Here is a 20663-nt window from a genome sequence, read left to right on the forward strand (position 1 = left end):
AAGTTTGAGCTCCAATTTCGATTTAAATGTTATTACAAAATTTTTGTGCGGGTTGGAAACTTGTTTGTAACAAACACCTAATGTGAACAATACCAATACAAACGCGTTTAGTGGAAACTTGTTCCTGCAAGTGTGAACGCAGCTAAACCGATTCGTTGCTCCGGAGCTTTACAGACGGGATTGAGCCACTACAACAAACATTTTTTTGCAATCTGTTGGCGTGAGTGAAAACTTTATTTTTTACTGCATTCTCATTTCATTCTGCTTAAGAATTGCTAGAGTCTTTACATTTCCCACTTGGAGAATTAATAAAAGTTTTCAAAAGAGCAGTCATTGAATTTGCATGTATCATATTTTCTACCTTTTAACGAAAATACTCGTGTACAGAACATTGAAGTTTTTCAGCATACTTTGTATGCCAAGTGTATTGTTTAAGTCTGTTCATGGCATATATTTAGTTCAAAATTCCTAATATTGTACTGAGACCTGCATACATTGGTGTTGCTGTTGAGGCTGTAACTGAGCCACACTATGCTAATGATTGTGGAAGCAAAATGTTCTCATTCAAAGAAATTCCTCCACGTCCAATTCAAGAATTGCACATGGCAGATTTAAATCAAAGTTGTTGACGACATCCGGATGTAAAACACCCATGATTCCTATCGGGTTTCCATTGGCGATGACCTGCGCACAACGGCCAGGGAAGAAAGTTTCATCTGAAAACGAAAAGACAATCTGTAAGCCACAGGGCAGGCAGTCGCACTTAGGACACAGGTTTCCACACCGCTCGACCTTAAACAAGACGTTCTGCCCTTTAACTGTCAATCAACATGGCCGGTAGTTTCTTTGGCATTACCGCTAATATTTGATCGCTTTTTTACTAGACTTCAAAGTTGCATCTTACTTTGCTGTGGTGAAAGTTTTTTTTTGGTCAAACTACGCACATTGTAACACTAACCAAATGTGGTTATGGTTCACTCAACATTCGTCCTCCGTAGTCAAGAGATATCCTGCGATATACGTAATGTGTTGAATATTAAAACAGTCATCCTGCTCAATCTTGCGAAATATCGCCTGATTTTAGCCGACGAGGCCGTGGCTAAGTATCAGGCGATATTCCGCGCAATGTCGCGGGATAATTATTGTGTTTTAAAGCAGCACTTGTTGTTTAACGGAGTTTGTATCTCATGAAACAACAAGGATTATTACGTTTTTCTCCACTAGTCATATTCGCTGGTTCCCATGAATACTCCCAAACAAAGGGAGACAATGTGGAAGAAAGTTTCTTATCAAATAACATGAAGGCAGAAAGGATGACTGCTGGGACAAGCAAACACCAATGCTCTAGAGAAAAAGTGGCGGGCTTTTAAAAGCGTAATAAAACAAAACAGCAAACGCGAATTTCGTTACGTACCTTTTTGCTCCGACTAAATTGCTCTCAGAGCAGCGAGAAAAAAAAATTAAGTGATTTATTCAGGGAGAAACAGACTGTAACTAGTTTTTTAGCAATTTCTTAAAATACACGGAAAGAACTTGAAAAAAATGGCTAATGTTTTAAAGTTGCAATCCATCTTGGCCATCCGTGGCCAAAGATAACTAACACTAGTTCTTGTGTAGTAGTACGGAAAACCGAACCATTATTTTCACGATTCGATCGGTCGATACATATATGTTTCTTCGCCATTCAAGTAGGTGACAAAATAGGTGACACAGCCCCTTTAACTGTGATACTGAGACAGGGTTGCCACTCATTATAATTAAAACAAAAAATTCCCTGATTTCTCCCAGACTTTTCACTGACGATCCAAGCAAGACAAATCCTTTGGCAATAAAGCCAGAGACAAAACCGACGCTAGACATCTATTCCTTCGAAAACATGTTTTGAAACGATTGTTTCCCAAACTTCATGGCTAACCAAAAATAAAATTTCTTGACATTTCACTGACCTCGAGGTAAAATTTAGAATCCCCCTGATTTGATACAAAATTCTCGCTTTCCCCTCGACCCGGGATAAAACCGGTTTATTGAGGAAAAATACAGATTGACTGGCAATATTTCATTCCGCATCACGTGTATCAAAGACTGCACCATTCAAAGTAACAGATTATGAGATATTATAATCAATGTTAAGATACCTTCATGAGCCTTTAAGAAATACCCGCGTGTTGAGGTTTTATCTTCGGTGTATGGTACTTCAAGAAGTTGCATGGTGCGATCCAACAAGCCATGAATGACCTAGAAAATTAACACAACATGGCTTAAACTGAGCATAGGAATTACCTACAAAACATGGCTTTATTTTAACGGAAGACCCTTAAAAAAAATTTGACCCCCAATTAAACTGCAATTTGAATCTGCGGACAAGAAACTACAGAGTAAACATGTACATGAGAACTGCAAACCCTGTAGTGCTTCCTATTATATTGTAAGAGGTTGTTCTAGGCTTTTTTTTTCTTTACAGACTCAATCTTTGAGGTGACCATCCAAATGAAAAACTCTTGAGCGGTGGTCCGTAATAGCGAGGCGGGGTTGATTGCACTGCTTTGGACACTGTGAAATATGGTTCTAAGTGCGTGTTTTGATCCGAAAATAAAATACGTTGAAAAGCTACTGAGAATTCCTCTCCTGGGTGCTGTTTGTTCCTTAAATTCTCAGCCCAGTTTGAAATTACAGCATTATATTTACAAGTAACAGAAAAGTGAACCAAAAGATCAGGACAATAAAAGAGTGAGTGAAGCTGTCGCTTTCCCTCACCTCAAACCCTGGTGTCTTGTTGTAGTTTACGGCACAAAAACGGCGATGATTTCGAGCCCCGACGTCTAAGAAGAAGAAAAAAAACCCCGACAGTTACAAACTATCTACGACAGGCGTAAGCAAAGCAAGAAGGCGAAGAAGAGCCTCAGTGAGGGGATTCACAAATCATATGAAATGCCAGCTAACATTTTAGTAAAGCCAAGCCAACAACAGCTGGTAAATTCAGGGAATCAGATTCCGTCCCCAAAAACTTTCTTCAATTTAAAATTTCAGCTAAAGCATCTGAAAAGATCAAACTGTTTTAGCTTACACAGACAATGTCTTTAAAACGCCACCAAACGATCTGGGAACAATTACACAGGAGATAACATATTAAGTATTTTGTTACATTGTTTTTCTTGGAACACCTTGTTGTTGCGAAACTCCTCAAATTACCTTTCTGATCATCACTGTGTACCACATCCGAGATTTCAAAAAGTTTCATTGGCAACGGCATCTTCTTGTTACAGCTAACCGTTTTTAGGAGACCGGGAATAAGTGTTGTCCTAGCAACCTGAAATGAGATCATATGGATATTTCTTTTCAGGAAAACGAACTGTTTTACACGTAGAAGTATGCAAGCCAAAAGGAGATTTTGTTCTCTCTGAAATAAATTTTGGTTGTTTGAAACTTGGGACGGATTTAGGAAGCTCTCGTGAGGTTGAATCCTTTTCAAAAAGGTAGATGCTTTTGTTTCACAAATCAAACTCCCTCGTCTCTGTACTAGCGTTGTGTTTTGTAAAGTCCGCCATTATCTCCCTCCATCCAAGTGTATAAACACAGGCACCATTCCCAGTAACCGATTGGGCCAGGAGGTAACAGTGCAAAAGACTGAACTCCAATCCAAGGGTCCCGCCAACTTACCAGACCCCATAAATATTTGTTCAGACTCAATTGCTACTTTCTGAAGAAACCTGCCCCACTTGTTTCATAGAATTCTAATTATTTTTATATCTAGCTTTCAAAATCAATAAAAATCTTCGAATCTTTGTTGAAGAGCATTGTACACAGACCTCAGGTTCTGGGCCCAGTAAATTATTGAGACTTCAAGAGAAACGGGCCACAGCAATGCTCCTTGTTGTGTCATGCTAAAGAAACCCGAAATAAGCTGGTAGAGTTGGTCGCTACGGAAAGCAACAAAACCGACTTTACCTTACATGAGATTTTAAAAATCTGATTCTAAATCAAAACAACTTTCCTATTGGCTATTTTTCCTATTCTTCTTATCACCAAATATCATATTTTCGCAACGAGTATCTGCAATGACAGGCTGAGCTTTGAACGCTTTCTTTTACGCCTGAATAACAAACTAGACGTTCTACGTAAAATAGCCACAGCGAGCAAATCGCTGCATAATTTTGAAATCTCTTGGGCACCCTTACTATAGACTTAGATAGCTTAGTTTTGTAATGTAGTTCTTGTTTTTGTTTTTGTTTTTTTTTTTTTGCAATAACGTATCATTGTAATCTATTGCAACCCCATTGTACGTAGACGCTTGTATTCTTTTATTTAAGTGCTTTGTATTCTGTATTTTTTTCTGTGCTTCCTAGTATTGTTAATAATGTAAGCGTAGTAATTATTGTTAGTACTGTAAATATTGTAATTATTGTAAATAGTATGTTATGTAAATCAAATAGCGGCTGCCAGAGGCGCCTTCACATGCTGACGTCCGATCTCACTCCATAGAAATGTAAACCGCCATGAGCCTTGGTGATATGTGCGGTATATGAGAATTCATTCATTCATTCAATAAAAATTGCTAAAAAAAAAAAAACTTTCCTATTGGCAACAAGCCCGTGTGTTCCCACCAATCACTATAAGCACTGAAAAAACAAATGCATAATAAGAAGCACACTCAACCTGGAATTCAAGTGTCTTCGGATTGGCGATGTGAACCGCTTTGGATGATGACAAGGGCTTCTTAAGCTTCTCTGATACGTCATCACGGGAACACTGCAAGAGAATACAACAACACTTAAAATGGCAACAACGAAACATAAAGGAAACACAGTGCCTCCTGATAAAGAAGTATTTTTGCGTGGTTTCTTACTACGGGCGAAAGCAGGTCTTAGCAAGGGCTACTGAAATGGACAAACAAAAGTGGGGGTAACCACACATTTTTTAGAGATAATTAAGCAGCAATAATTCTAAAAAGCTTTGAAATACATGACAATGTTTGGCATTTTTGTTTCAAATTGAAGCTTAATTATCTTTGGAAAATGCGTCGTTACCCCCAATTTTCATTTTGGATTTCAATAACTTTTGCTAATATCTTCTTTTCCCGCATATTCATAAACCGCGAAAAATACTTTTGAATTATAAGGGTCTCTTTGACCATCCCGAGATGCGCAGAACGTATGCGCAGCAGAAAAAGGAGACATCATCCTTAAGGAAGTTATACATTGTGGATCATCAAAACTGGATACAATTGTCATGGCAACGGAGAAGTTCAAATTAATTAAATAAATCATTGAAAAATTCCAAATGGTAGCCCCCAATTCGTAACCTATTGTTTCACACTGGTAAGCAATACAAGAAAACCTGAAAACATGAAATAACAGACAGGAAAACCAGGAGCTGTTGCAGGCTATACTCTGCGAGTCTGTTCACATTCGTGTTCCATGCAGCACACAACTCGTGATGCCTCGCCAGCTCACAAGATGGAACTGACCATGAGGTAAGAGTACATGTATGGGCAAGAGTACAATGTTCAATACTTCAAATTGAATATTTCACCGGTAGAGAAAACAAAATGAGATTCATGCGGCTAATGATAACCAATGTCACGTGAGTTAGATTTCAAAATCGTACTTGTTTTCAATCTCCTGAAGATCTTATTTATGGATCCCTAGCTATAAATCAGAAACAACAGGAATTTTTCTTACCAGTGCAAAAGTGAGGACCTCAGTGAATCCTGCTTGTGCTATTTCTTGTCTCAGCAGATCACAGAGTGTGTTCAGCTTGAACTATGAAAAGAAGGCAATGATTTGATTCAGTACACTTCTTTGTGTTAAAATAACTTCCTCCTTTGCAATAAGCACCCTTATTTAAAGCTGATTTTGCGGAAATGCACCTATTGTAATTAAGGGTTCCTTCCTTGGAGAGATGTATGTTTCGTGAGAATGACAGTGAAGATAAAGATGTAGAAAGGAAAGTGTCTTCTGTAATTCCCTTCACTCTTAGATGCTTTTATTACTGAACGTTCACAGCATTCACTGGTTTTGCTCATGTTGAATCTATATGTTTTTAAATCTTCAGGCCCCAATTGTTCAAAGGCCGGATAACTTTATCCAGTGGATAAGTCACTATCCAACAGTTTCAATCTGTTCAAAGATTTCAGCATTTTGTCGTGTACAAGCGAATATGCACTCTCTAACCACAGTCTAGTCTAGGAGTGTACGAAAACCTTGGACAACGTTAAACGTGAAGTATATTTTAGACCCCGAATAGTGCCTTATCCAGCGGATAAAGTTATCCGGCCTTTGAACAACTGGGGCCAGATGCTTAGGTCAAACTGAAATAAGCACCCTGGCCCTGTTAAACATCCTGACTCTAATAACCACCTTCTTTTGAGTAAAGTAAAATTACCACCCTCGGACACTAAATCAACTCTTTACAGTGTAAAGTGTAATGCTGTAAGAATGGATTTCCTTTCAATATAACATTATTCAGACAACCCAGTTATTGGCACACTACCCCCAGCCTAAAGTAGCCAACACTCCAGGTGTCCTGTGGGATCTCATGCAATGGAGTTTGCATAGAACCAACAACAAGATGAACATGTCAGCTAATTAGGCAAATGAAAGAAAGGGAGAAATAAGAAGTCAGCTATTTAGACTGCATTGCTGGCGGGATGTTGGGTGAGCAAGCAGCAAAGCTGTGGGAGGAAGGGGAAAATGGAGTTTGGAAGGTATTCCGTCATGGCTCCACCACCAAAACTTTAGATTTGTGTGTGCATAAAAAGGGCCTGTGAATTCATGCATATTTGTCTCAATTTTTATGACAAATAACTTCTTTTAGGCCAGTAACTTCTCACTTAATGCACACCAATTACAGTCTGTACCTTCTTGTGCTTGTCATGTGGGATGTAACTCCTATTTAAGAACAAAAACATGCTTTTGAAAAAGGAGTGCTGGCAGTAAAAAAGAGTTGTTGATACATGGATTCGTGTATACACATTTCATAACATTTGACCATTGGGCATTTGAGGTGTTACCTGGTTCGCAATAGTATTGGTTGGTGGTATGGTCTTGACAACGTTGTTGAATCCATGAGAAATGGCTACATCTTCAATAATGTCGCACTCATGGATAATGTTTGTAAAACGTCAAGGAAACTTGGGTGATACATGAAAGAAAAAGTTATACACTGCAATGTGTTTTAATGGGGTGTGCAGGGAACTTCCACTTTAGAAATAAAAATAATGTTGAACTGTTGGAAATATTGTGCAGTCTGAATTCAGATTTAATTTTGTAAATATGAAGCTTCAGTTTCAGACAAAATAAGGATGTGATTATCATCTGTTTCTCTATCAAACTACGAGCACAATGCCATTTTTGATCTCATGATGTCATTTGGTTGTCCATCTACATGTATTGCACATGTACTGCTTCCTGGCAATGGTGGCAATCACATAATGTTAAAACAAATAAACGAAAAGTGAATGACAATGTGGAAATTTAAAATTAGAAAAAAAGCAAAACCTAGCTATAACCACTTTTTTAAACCTAAACTGCTTCTTTCACTTGTTTGAACAAACTGAGATTTAGACACTTCCACTAATTAAATGTCAGTTTGTTGTAAGAGAGTCAGTTCAATCTTCTGATTGAAATGACTACAAAAATACAGTTACAGTACCGTGCAAATGTAAGTTGACAGTCTCGACTCGAAACTCGATCCTCGATCCTCGAAGCTTTCGAGAATCGAGTATCGAGGTTCGAGGCTCGCGTTTCGAGTATCGAGTATCGAGACGCTCGAAGAATTTTTCGAGGATCTCGATAGCAGATTTCGAGGAAACGATTAATTTCTCGAACCTCAAACAATAAGAGAGAACAAAAGCGATTTTCGTATGGTGCTTGCATGTAGTCTTTTCTTAGTTTGGTCGAAAGTTGAAGTAAATCAAATCAGCAGCAGTGAGTGTTTGATAAATCTGTTTCGGCGCGTTTCTTCCTTCCGCGTATTATTTTTAAAACACACCCGTACGCGTTGTTGTGAAATTAAAACATGCTTAAATTTTTCATATGCTACACCAATTCTTGTTAATCAAACTAAAATACAAAGAAGCGAACTAAACTACAAGATTGCGGCTCTTTCGCGGAATGTAACACGATCGCTTCTGAAATATGTTCGCTGCGCAAGTAGTACGCCGCAAGATTTACTTGATTGTACTTGAATCTTTCGGATGAAAACTTCGAAAAAAGCATTTCCCTATTTAAAAACGCACAAAATTTACGGTATCATTCGGCAAGGAACCGGGGAAACTTCGACGAGGCCGTTCGCTTGCCTTAGAGCAGATTTTGAAAATCGCCGTGAATGTTTACATCTTCGGCGCAGCGTTACAAATTTGCATAAATACTATCGAGCTAATGTCAAAAGGCAATGTCACGTTTTCTTCATTTTCTATCAACTAATTTCGGATTGTAACCGTGTCTTCCTCTGACAGATGACTGGATTACTTGTTCACTAAACCCAGTTTTAACAGTGAAGGAAGCGAAACTAAAAGATTGCGACTTTTTCGGCCGCTGTTTCACAAGCCGAGAATAGAAACGCGCGATCGCTTTTAACAGGTCTCGCTAAACCAGTACGCTGCACATAATTAGTATACCTGCCAACTCTCACGCATTATGCGTGAGTCTCACGCCTGCGGACTAAAGACATCGATCTCACGCATCAAGGACAATTTCTCACGCCTGACTCACAAATCCGGACGAGTTGTTCTAAAAAAACTCCATTTCATTTGAGATTTGTTATGTATTATTTCTTTGCTCTTTATAACAATCGTAAAAGCTTTCAAATCACTATTGAATAAAAACATCTGAAAATGCTATGAAAAACCTGTGAATTACACTGGGAAATGTGTACAATCCATTCGTATCGTGAGCGATCAAAGGTCGTCGGAATATCTTCGGACATTTTGGGCAACGTTCGGAAGTCTTCGGAAAATTACCGGAAATCTTCGGAAGTGGCTCGTACGTTTTCGGAAATCCCGGTCATGACGAGACAAAAGTCTCACGCTTTTGACTCAGAAAAAGTTGGCAGGTATAAATTAGGCTTGATAGTACTTTAAACTTTCGAATCAAAACTTCGAAAACAGCATTCCCTTGATTAAAAACACACAATACTTTCGATTGTAATCGGCAAGGAACCGAGAAAACGGTTGAAGGGCGAACTCTTTCCAGCTCTAGCATACACGTGCGCACATCGCTCTAACAAAAACGCAAACACAGTTGGCTGTCTCTGCAGAGTTGGTTCCTGTAAAAAGGAACCGAACTGTGTCGTCGGATAGGACGTGTGAAAAACTAATCACGCGAAAAGTTCTTTGTTCCCTGTCTCGAAACTCGATACACTCGACTCGAGCCTCGATCCTCGAAGCTTTCGAGTTTCGAGGATCGAGGATCGAGTCTCGAAGTTCGAGTTTCGAGGGACTGTCAACTTACATTTGCACGGTACTGTAATAGACAGATAGACCTAGTGGATTACTATGACATGAATAATATGACATGAGAATAAAGATTAATACTGATAACAAAGATAAACAAATAATGAAATGTTGGTTTATGTTTGCTATAAGAACCTATACATCAAAGGATATCTGCTCTTGTCGGAGGAATTTCTACTCTGACACTTTTTCCTTCATCAATGACTTCACTCTCCAGGCACATCCGCGTCAGCAAATCAGCGACACGCTCTGGAGACTCCCTGTTATCAAACAACGTGTTGTTAATGTGGCAATCATGGTGAAAGTCTCACTTTTTACTTCAAATATCAAAAGACGACAATAATTGGATGTTCATTGTCCACTATTTGCTCTGGGACAAGGTTCTGTTTATTGACTACCATCCACACTGGTACACCTGTAGGTTAAAGAAGCCATTCACATAAGATTTCACCCTAACACCATCAACAGGGATAACAGAATTACAAATCCCATAAGCTAGGCTGACCATAATCAAACAGCATGACAGTGAATTGGTACCACACCAGACCCCTGGGGGAGCAGTGTGTAGTCTGAACAACGAGGACTGAAATCCTCAAATCACTGACAACCAAAGCAAGTATTGAAATGCACCAGTCACCATCAACCATGGGCTACTCATATTGATCCGCAGCCAGGCAACACCATCACCTGATGAAGACCAGCAGAATAGCGGTCGAAATGTTGAAATTCGCACCAACATGGGCACGACGCAATCATGAGACAAAAGATTAATTTTGAGCCATCAGCAACTTACTTGATTCCAATTTTCTTGTTGATCTGTTCCACACTGACCACTTCATGGCGATACTTCAGCTCCTTTTCAGAAAAAAAAAAGAGAAAAGTATATTGAAAATATGAGTCTAATAATTAGACTCTCATACACATAATTATTATGTGTACAAGACTAAAATTATGTATTGTATATTTTAAAAGTACATCTCCTCCCCCACAAAAGATCCCAGGAGGGTGGCATGGGAGGGGCCCTCAAAGGCCAAAACAATTTCAAGGAAAGGATGATCAAAGCTGAAGTGAAATTTCCAGAGGCATAGGAGCCAGGGGGTCTTAGAAAAAAATCCCTTCTGATGGGAAGCATGGATATTTTATGGAGCTATATATTATTAGAATTCAGTCTGTAATTTATGTGTGGAAATTACCAGTAAGTGACATAGTTCAATTATTCCACACCTGGAACTCTACAAGACAAGGCAAACTTAACATGTGACCCTTGTCTGAAATGACCTAGCCAATCACTAGTTTCCTTACTGAATACTGCAGGCAAGACCAGACTTGTTCTCTGAAGACCCATGCTTGAGACAACATAATACTTGTACATGTATGGTTTACTTGTCTAACTAGTGCTGTCCACAAAGAGTTTTTATTCCTTTTGTAAAGTTAAACAGCAACATACCGGATAGACAACAACTGTGCCATCTGGCTGTTCTACTTCCACAGACTCCACCCTGAAAAAAAAAGCAACATGAATGTGAGAATAGAGATACATGTAAGTGATATAATTTAACAGGCTGACTTTTAGTTTGTTACTGACTGTTGATAAAAGACTCTCAGAAGTAACAGTAACACATATATAAATATGGTGGGACTTGTATTGTTTGGATGCAATTAAGTCTTCTAGAATGCCATTGTCATATAAAAGGTGTCTTCTTTGTTTTCAGTGTGCACAACAGTACTTACACAAATGGCTCATCACAATAAACACTGAACATTGTCACCAAAGTATCAAGGACAATTTTTGCCTGTAGAACAAAAAGTATAAATACAATATGAAACAATCAGTCCATTAAGTTAACTTGATAAGTTTTATAGTGATGGTTAAGGCTTTATGCGGCCACCTATGGATATTAATGTGCCAACCAGAGGCATTAATGACTGTTGAAACAAAGAAGTCTTTTGTTTCAACTGTGAAAATTTGAGTAACAAACACATTTTAACTATCAAATGTAATATTAAACATTGCTATACTACTGGTCATATTGGTGCCTGGAGGCAAATGATCATCCCTGCTCCACAATCCTCAGGTAGTTTTCCAGGTTAGTCAGTTCTTGCACATGTGAGTGAAATAGGAGAAGCAGCTGTTGCATTCTCAAACTCTGGCTGGTTATACTGCAATTCTTTGCCTTAGAATACTACAAGACTTAAATACACTGTATGTACAGTAAGTTCAACTTTTCTTGTTTTTTTTTTTAATGCCTGAACTCAGGTTCAATTCAAGCAAGTTTGTTTTGGTTTTACTGTCCTTCATCTCAGACTCATCACCATAATATACATGTTGAACAAAGCAAAATATAAAATCAAACTGATTTAAAACACCTCAGTTGCCTCTCTCCCCCCCCCCTCCAAATTTAACTAGAACATAATTATCTATGTGACTCTTATAGGGTTACCTTGTGCAGGTCTGTAGCTGTGCTTTCTATGAAGACATTTCTTGTGTTGAGAGTAATCTTTGAATGTTCTCCTACAAGGGAAAAACCAAGGGTGTAACTATGTGAAGTTACATTGTAAACTACTTGAGACATACATGTATAATGCCATAATGCCATTTTAAAATCAAAGTTAAAGACAAACCTTTTTAAGTTAGCATAAATTATAGTTTGTTATGATAATTTTCACAATAGTCCACTTTGCTACATGTATGTTGATTTCTAAAATTATGTACTGTAAAGCGCTTTAGAATATTTTATAATTTTAGCACCATATAAATTAAGTTTATTATTATTATTATTATTATTATTATAATAATTATTATTATTATTATTACAGATAGAAAATTATTAAAAAAGGCAAAAGTCAATTTCCTATTTACAAACTAAAAAGGAGTTTGCTCTGTCCATGAACTTACCATTGATAATTGGTGGCATTGACAGTACAACACCATTAGCATCAAATATAACAGGATAAACAGGTTTGTCTCTAATGATTGGCAGGTACTGTTTCAAATGGCTTTCTCCCTGGAGAAAAATGAAACAGAGTGTGTTATCAGTGACAGAATGTGACAATATTTGCAGCAGGGACAAACGGTTTCACTGTACAATAGCTGATTTTAACAACAGGTACTCTTTAGTAGCTTGAAGGTGACTTTTTCGTCTTGTGTGCAGTGGGCAGATAAATCTTAACAAAATTATGCAAAAGAGAGGGAAAATTATGACTAAACCCAGAATTATTTATTTCAAACAGCATTCACCTACTGGAATTAAGGTGTTTATACTTTCAAGTAAAAATTTAAAAAGATAACTGTTACTGTTTCTGTGCACACTTTAAAACAGATCCAAATAAGGGCCTGTTAATTAATAATTTATACTCTTTCCCTTAAATCAGTTTTTGTTAAGGCATGTGCAATGTTTTACCCAGCAACAGCAAACTGAAAGTCAAGTTAAGTGTGAGATTGTTCCTGCCGAGATTTATCACAGTCACTTAAATTTTCATCATCACTTTCTGGGGTGGGTGACTAGAGGGCATTGAATAACTAAAATCAAAAAGCTGAAAATTAAGGCAGCACATCACCATACCTTATACAACTCCATCAGTTCAACAGCGGTATATTCTTTTGTCTAAAGGAGAAGAGTAACAAAATGTTGAGAAATTTAAGGTTACTCCAGTGGGTAGAGTTGTGTTGATCCATAAGTACTTCAACTAAATCAAGAAGTGAAAACTAAGTGAAACGAAATCTTACTTGACTGAGAGGTTTAAACTTTATATCCTGAGGGGGAAGAGCATCAAACAAAAACGGTCCCTGGAGGGTGTCAAAATCATGTGTTCCTATGGCAACAAGGCTTCGACGCCGGCATAGGTTATGATGAAGTTTATCTTGAAGATCAATGAAGCTGTCATAACTTGTCTGGAGAGTACATGTAAAAAACGACAAAACATTTTATTTAAAAAGAAAAAATGGAAATAAAACAAAACAAAAACAAAATTATTATCCCAGTCATGTGGACAATTACATAAATTACGAGACAACATTATTCAGCATGACATGAGCATATAACACTGAAAAACTCGGAGTCCTCACAGGACGTAAGAGAAGTTGTACATGTAGTTACATGTACGTGTAACTTCCTAATGTTTCAAAGGTCATAAATGCAGTAGCTATTACCATAACAAAACATTATTACACCTGCATGTTGCACTTTAATTTGCTGGGTAATTTCACTTTGTCTTAGATTCATTAAAATCATTAGAAACAAAGGAAACTAAAAATAAAACTCAGTGATTTGTAAAGTTTCAAACCAATAATCTTTGCCAGCGTGTAACTCATACATCTGTTAAATATCCACGTATACACAGATTAATATGTTATTGAACACGATTGGTTTTCATTTTTTAATAGAATTGTAGATTTATGGAATGGATTGCCACTATCTATATTAGAACCAGAACTATGGGGAAAGCATGTTCTTGGTAAGTTGATAAGTTTTATTATTGTTAATTTTTTTAATATACCTTGTTAATTAGTTTTACTCTCTGGGGGGTTTATTCTACATGTACATTGTAATAAGGAATGTTACTGTTCTGTACAAACCTTCCTAATTATATAAAAATATGTGTTCTTGCTTTCTTTATTGTATTTCTTTTTTTATAGTTCTTAACATTATGCTGTGCAATTGAATTGAGTAAATATTACCTGGGTGAATGTTATGTTCCTGAGCAAAGCAGCAACACAGTGAGGTCTGACAAGAGCAGTCTTACAAAACAAAAAATGAACAAGTGCATTAATTTTGATCTCTCAGAACAGCGGTCATTACACCAAAGAAAGCCTCCCATGACTGTTGTCTAAGGGGGCGTTCCATTTGTTAGAACTGGCCAGCCAGCCCATTCAGTGTAAACGGAATACACCAATTTGAAGGATAAGTTTTATCCTAGTCCTTCAAATTTCTTCAAAATAGCGCATACCATTTTCGGAGTGATTATTTTTCAAGATTTTGTGTTACAGACTGAGCTGGCCAGTTCTGGCAAATGGAAAGCATTCTATATGTTTTTACACATTTTAAACTACACATGCACAGTACTGTATGTTACAAATATGTGCAAGTATTGGGCAATTCCAGAAAATATCCATACCCAACAACGGACGGCTTCCATATTTTAACCCCCCCCCCCTTGCCTTCAGAAATTCCAAAAGCGCGGTACCCCCCCCCCCCATGCCCTCAGAATTTCATAATCGTGAGCCCCCCCCCTCCCCTTCAGAATTTCCGGTTTTTCTGGGAAGTACATTTTCGACTTAGCAACGCCTATATGAACAAACGAACATGAATTTATGCCTCCTCAGGGCTGTGATCTAGCGGCGCTAGGTGACAAGCTTTACTCTTCAGAGACAAGAAAAACCTACCGCTAGTGGCCAGGCTGTGAAAACTTCTTTTTAAGTCCGAATTTGGCTATAATAATTAACACAATTTACGGCAGTTTTACTCGACCTCTTTGTTTTCTTGTGCTGTTTTGACGTTTACAAAGCAGAATAGCTCAAATTCAGACAGTTAAAATCTTTCAGCTGTCAAATATACCGTCGAGTCTTGTTGCGTCCTTTTATACGTCATGTAGTGTGCACGAAAAGTGTTCTCAACCCATATGCTTCATGTAGTGTACGTGAAATGTATCATGATCTATCGGACGATCTATCGATGCTTGTCTTCTGCTTCCGCGGTCATACGTTTGTGGATAATTTTATTTACGAACTACAAAAGTCCACTACAATAGCGTTTTCAAAGTACTCACTCTACACTTTCTACCCCAGAAATCCCACCTGTGGAATTCACCAGTACCTTCGGATATTCAATCGTAAATACCCCCCTCCCCTTCGGAAATCCTAAAAGCCGTCCGTGGTAATGGAATCGCCCATTAACCCTTAAGTCCCAAAAAGCGACCAGTGTCTAACTTCTCTCAAAATAATGTTACCTGATCAAACATAAAGGAAACAAGAATGACGGAAATGGCCATTAAACTAAAAGGTAAAATGGCCTGATGTTTAAAGAAATTCTCCCAACTGGCACCATAAGAAATATATGGAACACAGTGAGGAGAATACACATGCTGATACTGGGGCCGAAGGGGTTCATTTTATTAGTGAAATTATAAGTATAAGGAATGTAATAAATATAAACATAATAATTATAATAAATATATAAATAACAATACATTTTTTGAAATCTTTAATCTTTGCATCCCTCCATCAGGAGTAACAGCTTTATATCTTGGAGCTTTTATCCTAAAATAAAAGAGCCATACTAAGTAACTGTTATTTTGATGTACAATACAGTGTTTTCATCTCCAAGGATAGTTAGTGTAAGTTGCAGCACTCAGAAATGTACTGGCACTCGGCAATTTTGTCACCTACAGACAATGACTTGCCGCTTAGTTATATTTATTATTAGTCTGTAATTTTCCCCAAGACCTACAGTCTGTGCATATGGGCACAGCCACTTACATGAACTTAGAAAAGTCCAGAGAGCTAGTATTTCAGGGGATGCAGAACTTTTTCTTTAATTCAGTTATGCTCATGACAAGTGGATAAAGAGGCTCCCCTATAGTAAATTATAACTTTCACATAATGCAGAATTGGCCTTTGGGATTTCACTTTTGATAAATTAAAGTGTGATTAATATACAGTTTTATTTATGTTTTGTTTATAGTTCTAGAAAATATCCATACCACTTCCCCCCGGTGGGACAGGGGGTCTTGCAAAAAATTTCCTATCATGGGAAATGGAAAATGTTCTGGAAGTATAAGGTGAAGACTTGTGAGCTCAATTTTTACTCTAATGTGATCAGTTTCATTTTTTTCCTAATTGTATTGCCCATGTCAGGGGGTGGTACCCTCAATAGTTCACTTACTGAGAGGCGAATTTTCATCACCTTTTAATTATACATGTTAACCAATTTCAAAATTTCAAGCTACTCACTTTCCAAGGAAAACTTGAATTCCTCTTGATATGCCCTCCAAACAGAGAAGGTCATACCTATGAAGAAATGAAACAATGGTCATTACTTAACAAATGTTTGGTTGGTTTGCCATTGGCAGTCTAATTTATTTACTGAACCTTTGGAAGCATCAACAGAATGAGTAATATACCTCACTTACTTGATAAAAGATGGTAACAACAACAAAACTACAACAACAATTCAATCCTCCACCCAAAACTTTGAGAAATTACGTTTACAAACTTATACCCAGGGGTCTTGATAAGATTTGTAAAAGGAGGTATTAAGGTTACTGTATACATGTACCTTCAGAGGTGCCTTGCATCCGAGCGATGTAGTACGTCCGGTTTAAACTGTAGATACCTAAACCCCATATCAAATTAAAGCTTATAGAGCTGGCCATCAAACTAAACCAAGAATTTTGGAATAAAACGAATTGTTGAAATTTTAGCACGGTTTTCTTGAAGGGGCTGGCACTTTAAAGAGCTAAAACTCAAAGGGAGTTTGTTTGTTTGCCTTGAAATTTGGACAGCAGCTAGTTTAACATATAACCAACAAAAACGCATCAGCGTATTTTTTATTTCGAAATATTTTTTCTCTTAGCACGAGTTTTGTACAATCACTCCACATTTTTAAATCCTATTATGAAAATGTTCTGTAACCTTTCACTGCAATTGAGTATAGAATGCCGATGGATTTTAAATATAATATTACATGTAACTGCCGGATGTTTTTACAGGTGTACATTATGTTTGGAAAGGAAATTCCCAAAACAAGGATGAGCTTTTTCAAATACGATAAATTTTTAATATGGTTTCAATAATTTTGGAAACATTTTATTTATGATAGTCGGTATAAACATTTATGTTACGTCATTACAGAACTGGTTGCCTTATTTTAGATCAGCTTGACAGCTGAGTATCGGTCATTTCAAATTTGATGAAAGGTTGAAGCAAAGTCTCCATTTTTTACACTTTACCTGTTGGCTGGGATTTCAATTTTATAAATAATCACTTCGTCTTTTTCTCCCTCATTTTCAGTGACCTGCATGTATGCACAAAAATAACAATTATATCAAAAATCACCATGTTACCTCACACATGCTGAATGCTGTCAATTAAAATTCTGATTGACAGTGCATATGGGTGATTGTTGGGTCACAAGGACTGGGAAGGCTACTGTAGGCTTTTTTTCAGGGCAAAGGAGGGGGATACTTATCAAAAGTGCTCATAAGGGGGTGATGTAAAAAGGACAAGATTTTTCTGCACAGCCCCAAGCATTATTGTGCATACATTTTCTGACTCAAACCCTATTCATGCTAGAGGTTAGTGTGAAATAACATGATTGGTATTAGAGTTGTACGTGTATAACAATATTGGACATTAGGGGGACATTTTTCACCATTGCCAGTCCTGGGGGGTCAGGGATTAGCCTACCCCACGTATTGTCGCTTTGTTTCAATGATAACTTCACTGGCAAAGACAACAAATTCTCGATTAAGGAGAGGAGGATATAAATGGGCTGGTAGATTCACAAGTTTAGTTTGGCATGAATAAGCTTTCATTAAAATAATGGTAACCCAAGAAGCGAAGAAATCAAAATCTCCAGGTCATTTGTCCGTGGGACATTTGCCAATTTATTGTCAAAAAATGCTAATGCCCAGGGGTCAGCCTGGGGGGGGGGGGGGGGGGAGCCCTCTTGGAATAGCCTGCGTAGCAAGCATTTCCATGGGGTTTTCAGCGTTCTCTGAAGTTTGGTTGCGTGTGAAATGGGGCAAGAGCAAAACAAAGATGATCTTTGTTTTGCTCTCGCCCCACTTCCCGCGCATCCGAAATTCAGAAATCGGCTCTGGAGCTCTGAAAACGCCACAGAAACACTTGCTATGCAGGCTACTCTTGGAATTAACTGATGCATTATTATTTTGAGTTCCATTACGTCAGGGTCAGTTGATAAAAAAAAACTGATAATCGATAACAATCAATGAAAATTGATGAAGAAAAACAGCTGTGAGTTTGATTGTTGTCGATTACCGATATCAGTCAATAGCAATCAGCGATTAAATTCGACAGATATCAATTGACTTCCGATATCGATTTCTATCGATTGATTACCTCTACCTTTATTATAGGTACAGCTTCCTAAATACAGAGAAATAATGCAAATATTCATTATTCAGGCCCTTACCACTTCATCCAGTTCCAGACCAAAGTCAAAGCACAGTTCTTCAAACTCTTCGTCAGCTAAATAACAAAAGAAAGATGTGTAGCTTACTTTCAGTTTCAGCTTATTCAAATTCAAGCCTTTACTTCCTATGATTACTTTCATTTGTTTGATGTTTGCACCACGTGCGCCGATTGAAAACAAATTTTACTTACTATATTCCTTTCCAATGGCCTTAAATAACAGCTCTCTCTTGACATCTACTGTTGGCATGGTGTAGAGGAACTTAGATTTGCCACAAATTCATAAAAAACAATAAATTAATCCAAGAAATTTCATCAGCCAGCGACGAGCTATTTTTTCCCAGTCCTATGAGCTGACCACTCGGTGTCTTAGTGCGGGCCCAGACGCATTCTCGTCCCCAGAGCCGCCTGGTCCTCTTAGCCGCTGGAGGCTGGGCACGAGGACCAAGTGGCTCTCCTTTCCCTCGTGCGAAGGCCCCGCCGGCTAAGAGGGACAGGAGGCTCTGGGGACGAGAATGGCCCAGACGAAGGCACACTAGTCACCAGTCCCTGTCCCTATTCGTAGTTTCAAAACATTGATGATTTATAGTATTTCTAACACTGAATTAGATTATCGTAAAGTTCCGATAGTAACGACCCTTCGAAAGTAACGACCCCCTGAAAGTAACGTCAAAACTTTGTGGCTATTAATAAATCCCGAAAATAGCGAGCCCCCGAATGTAACGACCCCCCCGAAAGTAGCGAGTCCACCAACCATGCAAATACCGAATGCCTTTATTGTTTTCCAATCCATAGATCACGATAAGGCACTTTACAACAACGGAAAGCCTTAAACCAGCATTCGTCCTTGACATCAGTTCACTGATGGCGAAATGTGAAAACTAAACTGGTAGAATTTCGTATTAATTAACAACAGGAACGTTTCTTCAAATTAAAATTGAAAATTCTATATCCCAGGGGCCCCACTCACATATTTTAATGACGGGGGGGGGGGGGGGGGGGGTCCGACAGAGGTTCATATTTTATACCCAAAAAATCCCAACTTCAGAATTTGTGTACCCCAAAAAATCCCTCCTTTTTTTAGCATACCCAAAAAAATCCCTCAGTGTTTTCGCATCAGCAAATTTTATTATTTATCTTCTGTAAAGCTAAAACAAATACATTACAATCTCAGAAATATCCCGTAATACCACACAAGCAGTAAATTGCGCTTATGTTATTGATGATTTGAGCTGATGAAAAATACAATACCCAAAAAAATCCCTGTGTTGTTTACACGACCCCAAAAAATCCCGGCGTCTTTCATAGACCCAAAAAAATCCCCTTTGGCCAAAATGTCAGACCCAAAAAAATCCTTCGGACCCCCTCGTCATTAAAATATGTGAATGGGGCCCCTGGGCTCTATATATACTGCAGTGAGTATAAAACGCATTGGTGTGTCATGGACTAAAAGCACTGAGTTTATCTTTTCTCCCGAGTCAGAGAAGAATTCGATTTGACATCGGCTGATTTATTCATGCGGTAGTCCGGTAGACCATCGATGTTTATTTCACTGTCCCTGCTACCAGAAATGGGTAGTGGTCTTAATTCTGTCTGTTGTTTGAGCTCTGCGCGAATCATATAATTTTTCATTTCGGAGAAAAGAGCTAGCGCTAGCTTGTTTCATGGTTTTTGTTCCCCGAAAATAACGACCCCCCTGAAAGTAACGACTCCTCGAAAGTAACGAGCCACAAACGCTGCTAATTCTGAAAGTAACGAGGGTCGCTACTATCGGAACTTTACGGTATGAGCTAGAATTTTCTATCGCGTGATATTTAATAAGGGCGAAGCCTTCATCAAATATCACGCAAACAAATCGAGAGCGGATAATCTTATTGTTTTCGTGTAAATCTACTTGTCGTTCAAAACTTAACAAGACAGGTTCACGTTTTTGTTGATATAAATATAGGTCACGCCACGCACTACTCACTTCACTCACTATTGTTTCTGATACATGTGGTCTAAATCAGTTTCAAATACTTTAAAATAATTAGGACAACCGAAAGGAAAGAATATCTTTAA

General features: G+C 38.0%; 1 protein-coding gene across 1 annotated transcript; it reads right to left on the reverse strand.

The window, feature by feature from the left end:
• Positions 1–215: 215 nt before the first annotated feature.
• LOC146487701 (phenylalanine--tRNA ligase beta subunit-like) lies at positions 216–18948 on the reverse strand. Its single transcript, XM_085083893.1, has 21 exons — positions 18795–18948; positions 18604–18659; positions 17399–17463; positions 16401–16457; positions 15638–15707; positions 14130–14189; positions 13179–13343; positions 13015–13056; positions 12348–12456; positions 11893–11963; positions 11183–11244; positions 10899–10950; positions 10245–10306; positions 9603–9711; positions 7010–7108; positions 5679–5759; positions 4654–4746; positions 3190–3307; positions 2755–2819; positions 2136–2235; positions 216–716 (listed from the first exon to the last, which is right to left on the reverse strand). The coding sequence occupies exons 1-21, from the start codon at positions 18850–18852 to the stop codon at positions 565–567; spliced, it is 1746 nt and encodes a 581-aa protein (XP_084940019.1). The 5' UTR covers positions 18853–18948; the 3' UTR covers positions 216–564.
• Positions 18949–20663: the final 1715 nt, after the last annotated feature.

Source organism: Pavona decussata, unplaced genomic scaffold (genome assembly GCF_977016875.1).
Source record: "Pavona decussata unplaced genomic scaffold, jaPavDecu1.1 SCAFFOLD_14, whole genome shotgun sequence".
NCBI classification, from domain to species: domain Eukaryota; kingdom Metazoa; phylum Cnidaria; class Anthozoa; order Scleractinia; family Agariciidae; genus Pavona; species Pavona decussata.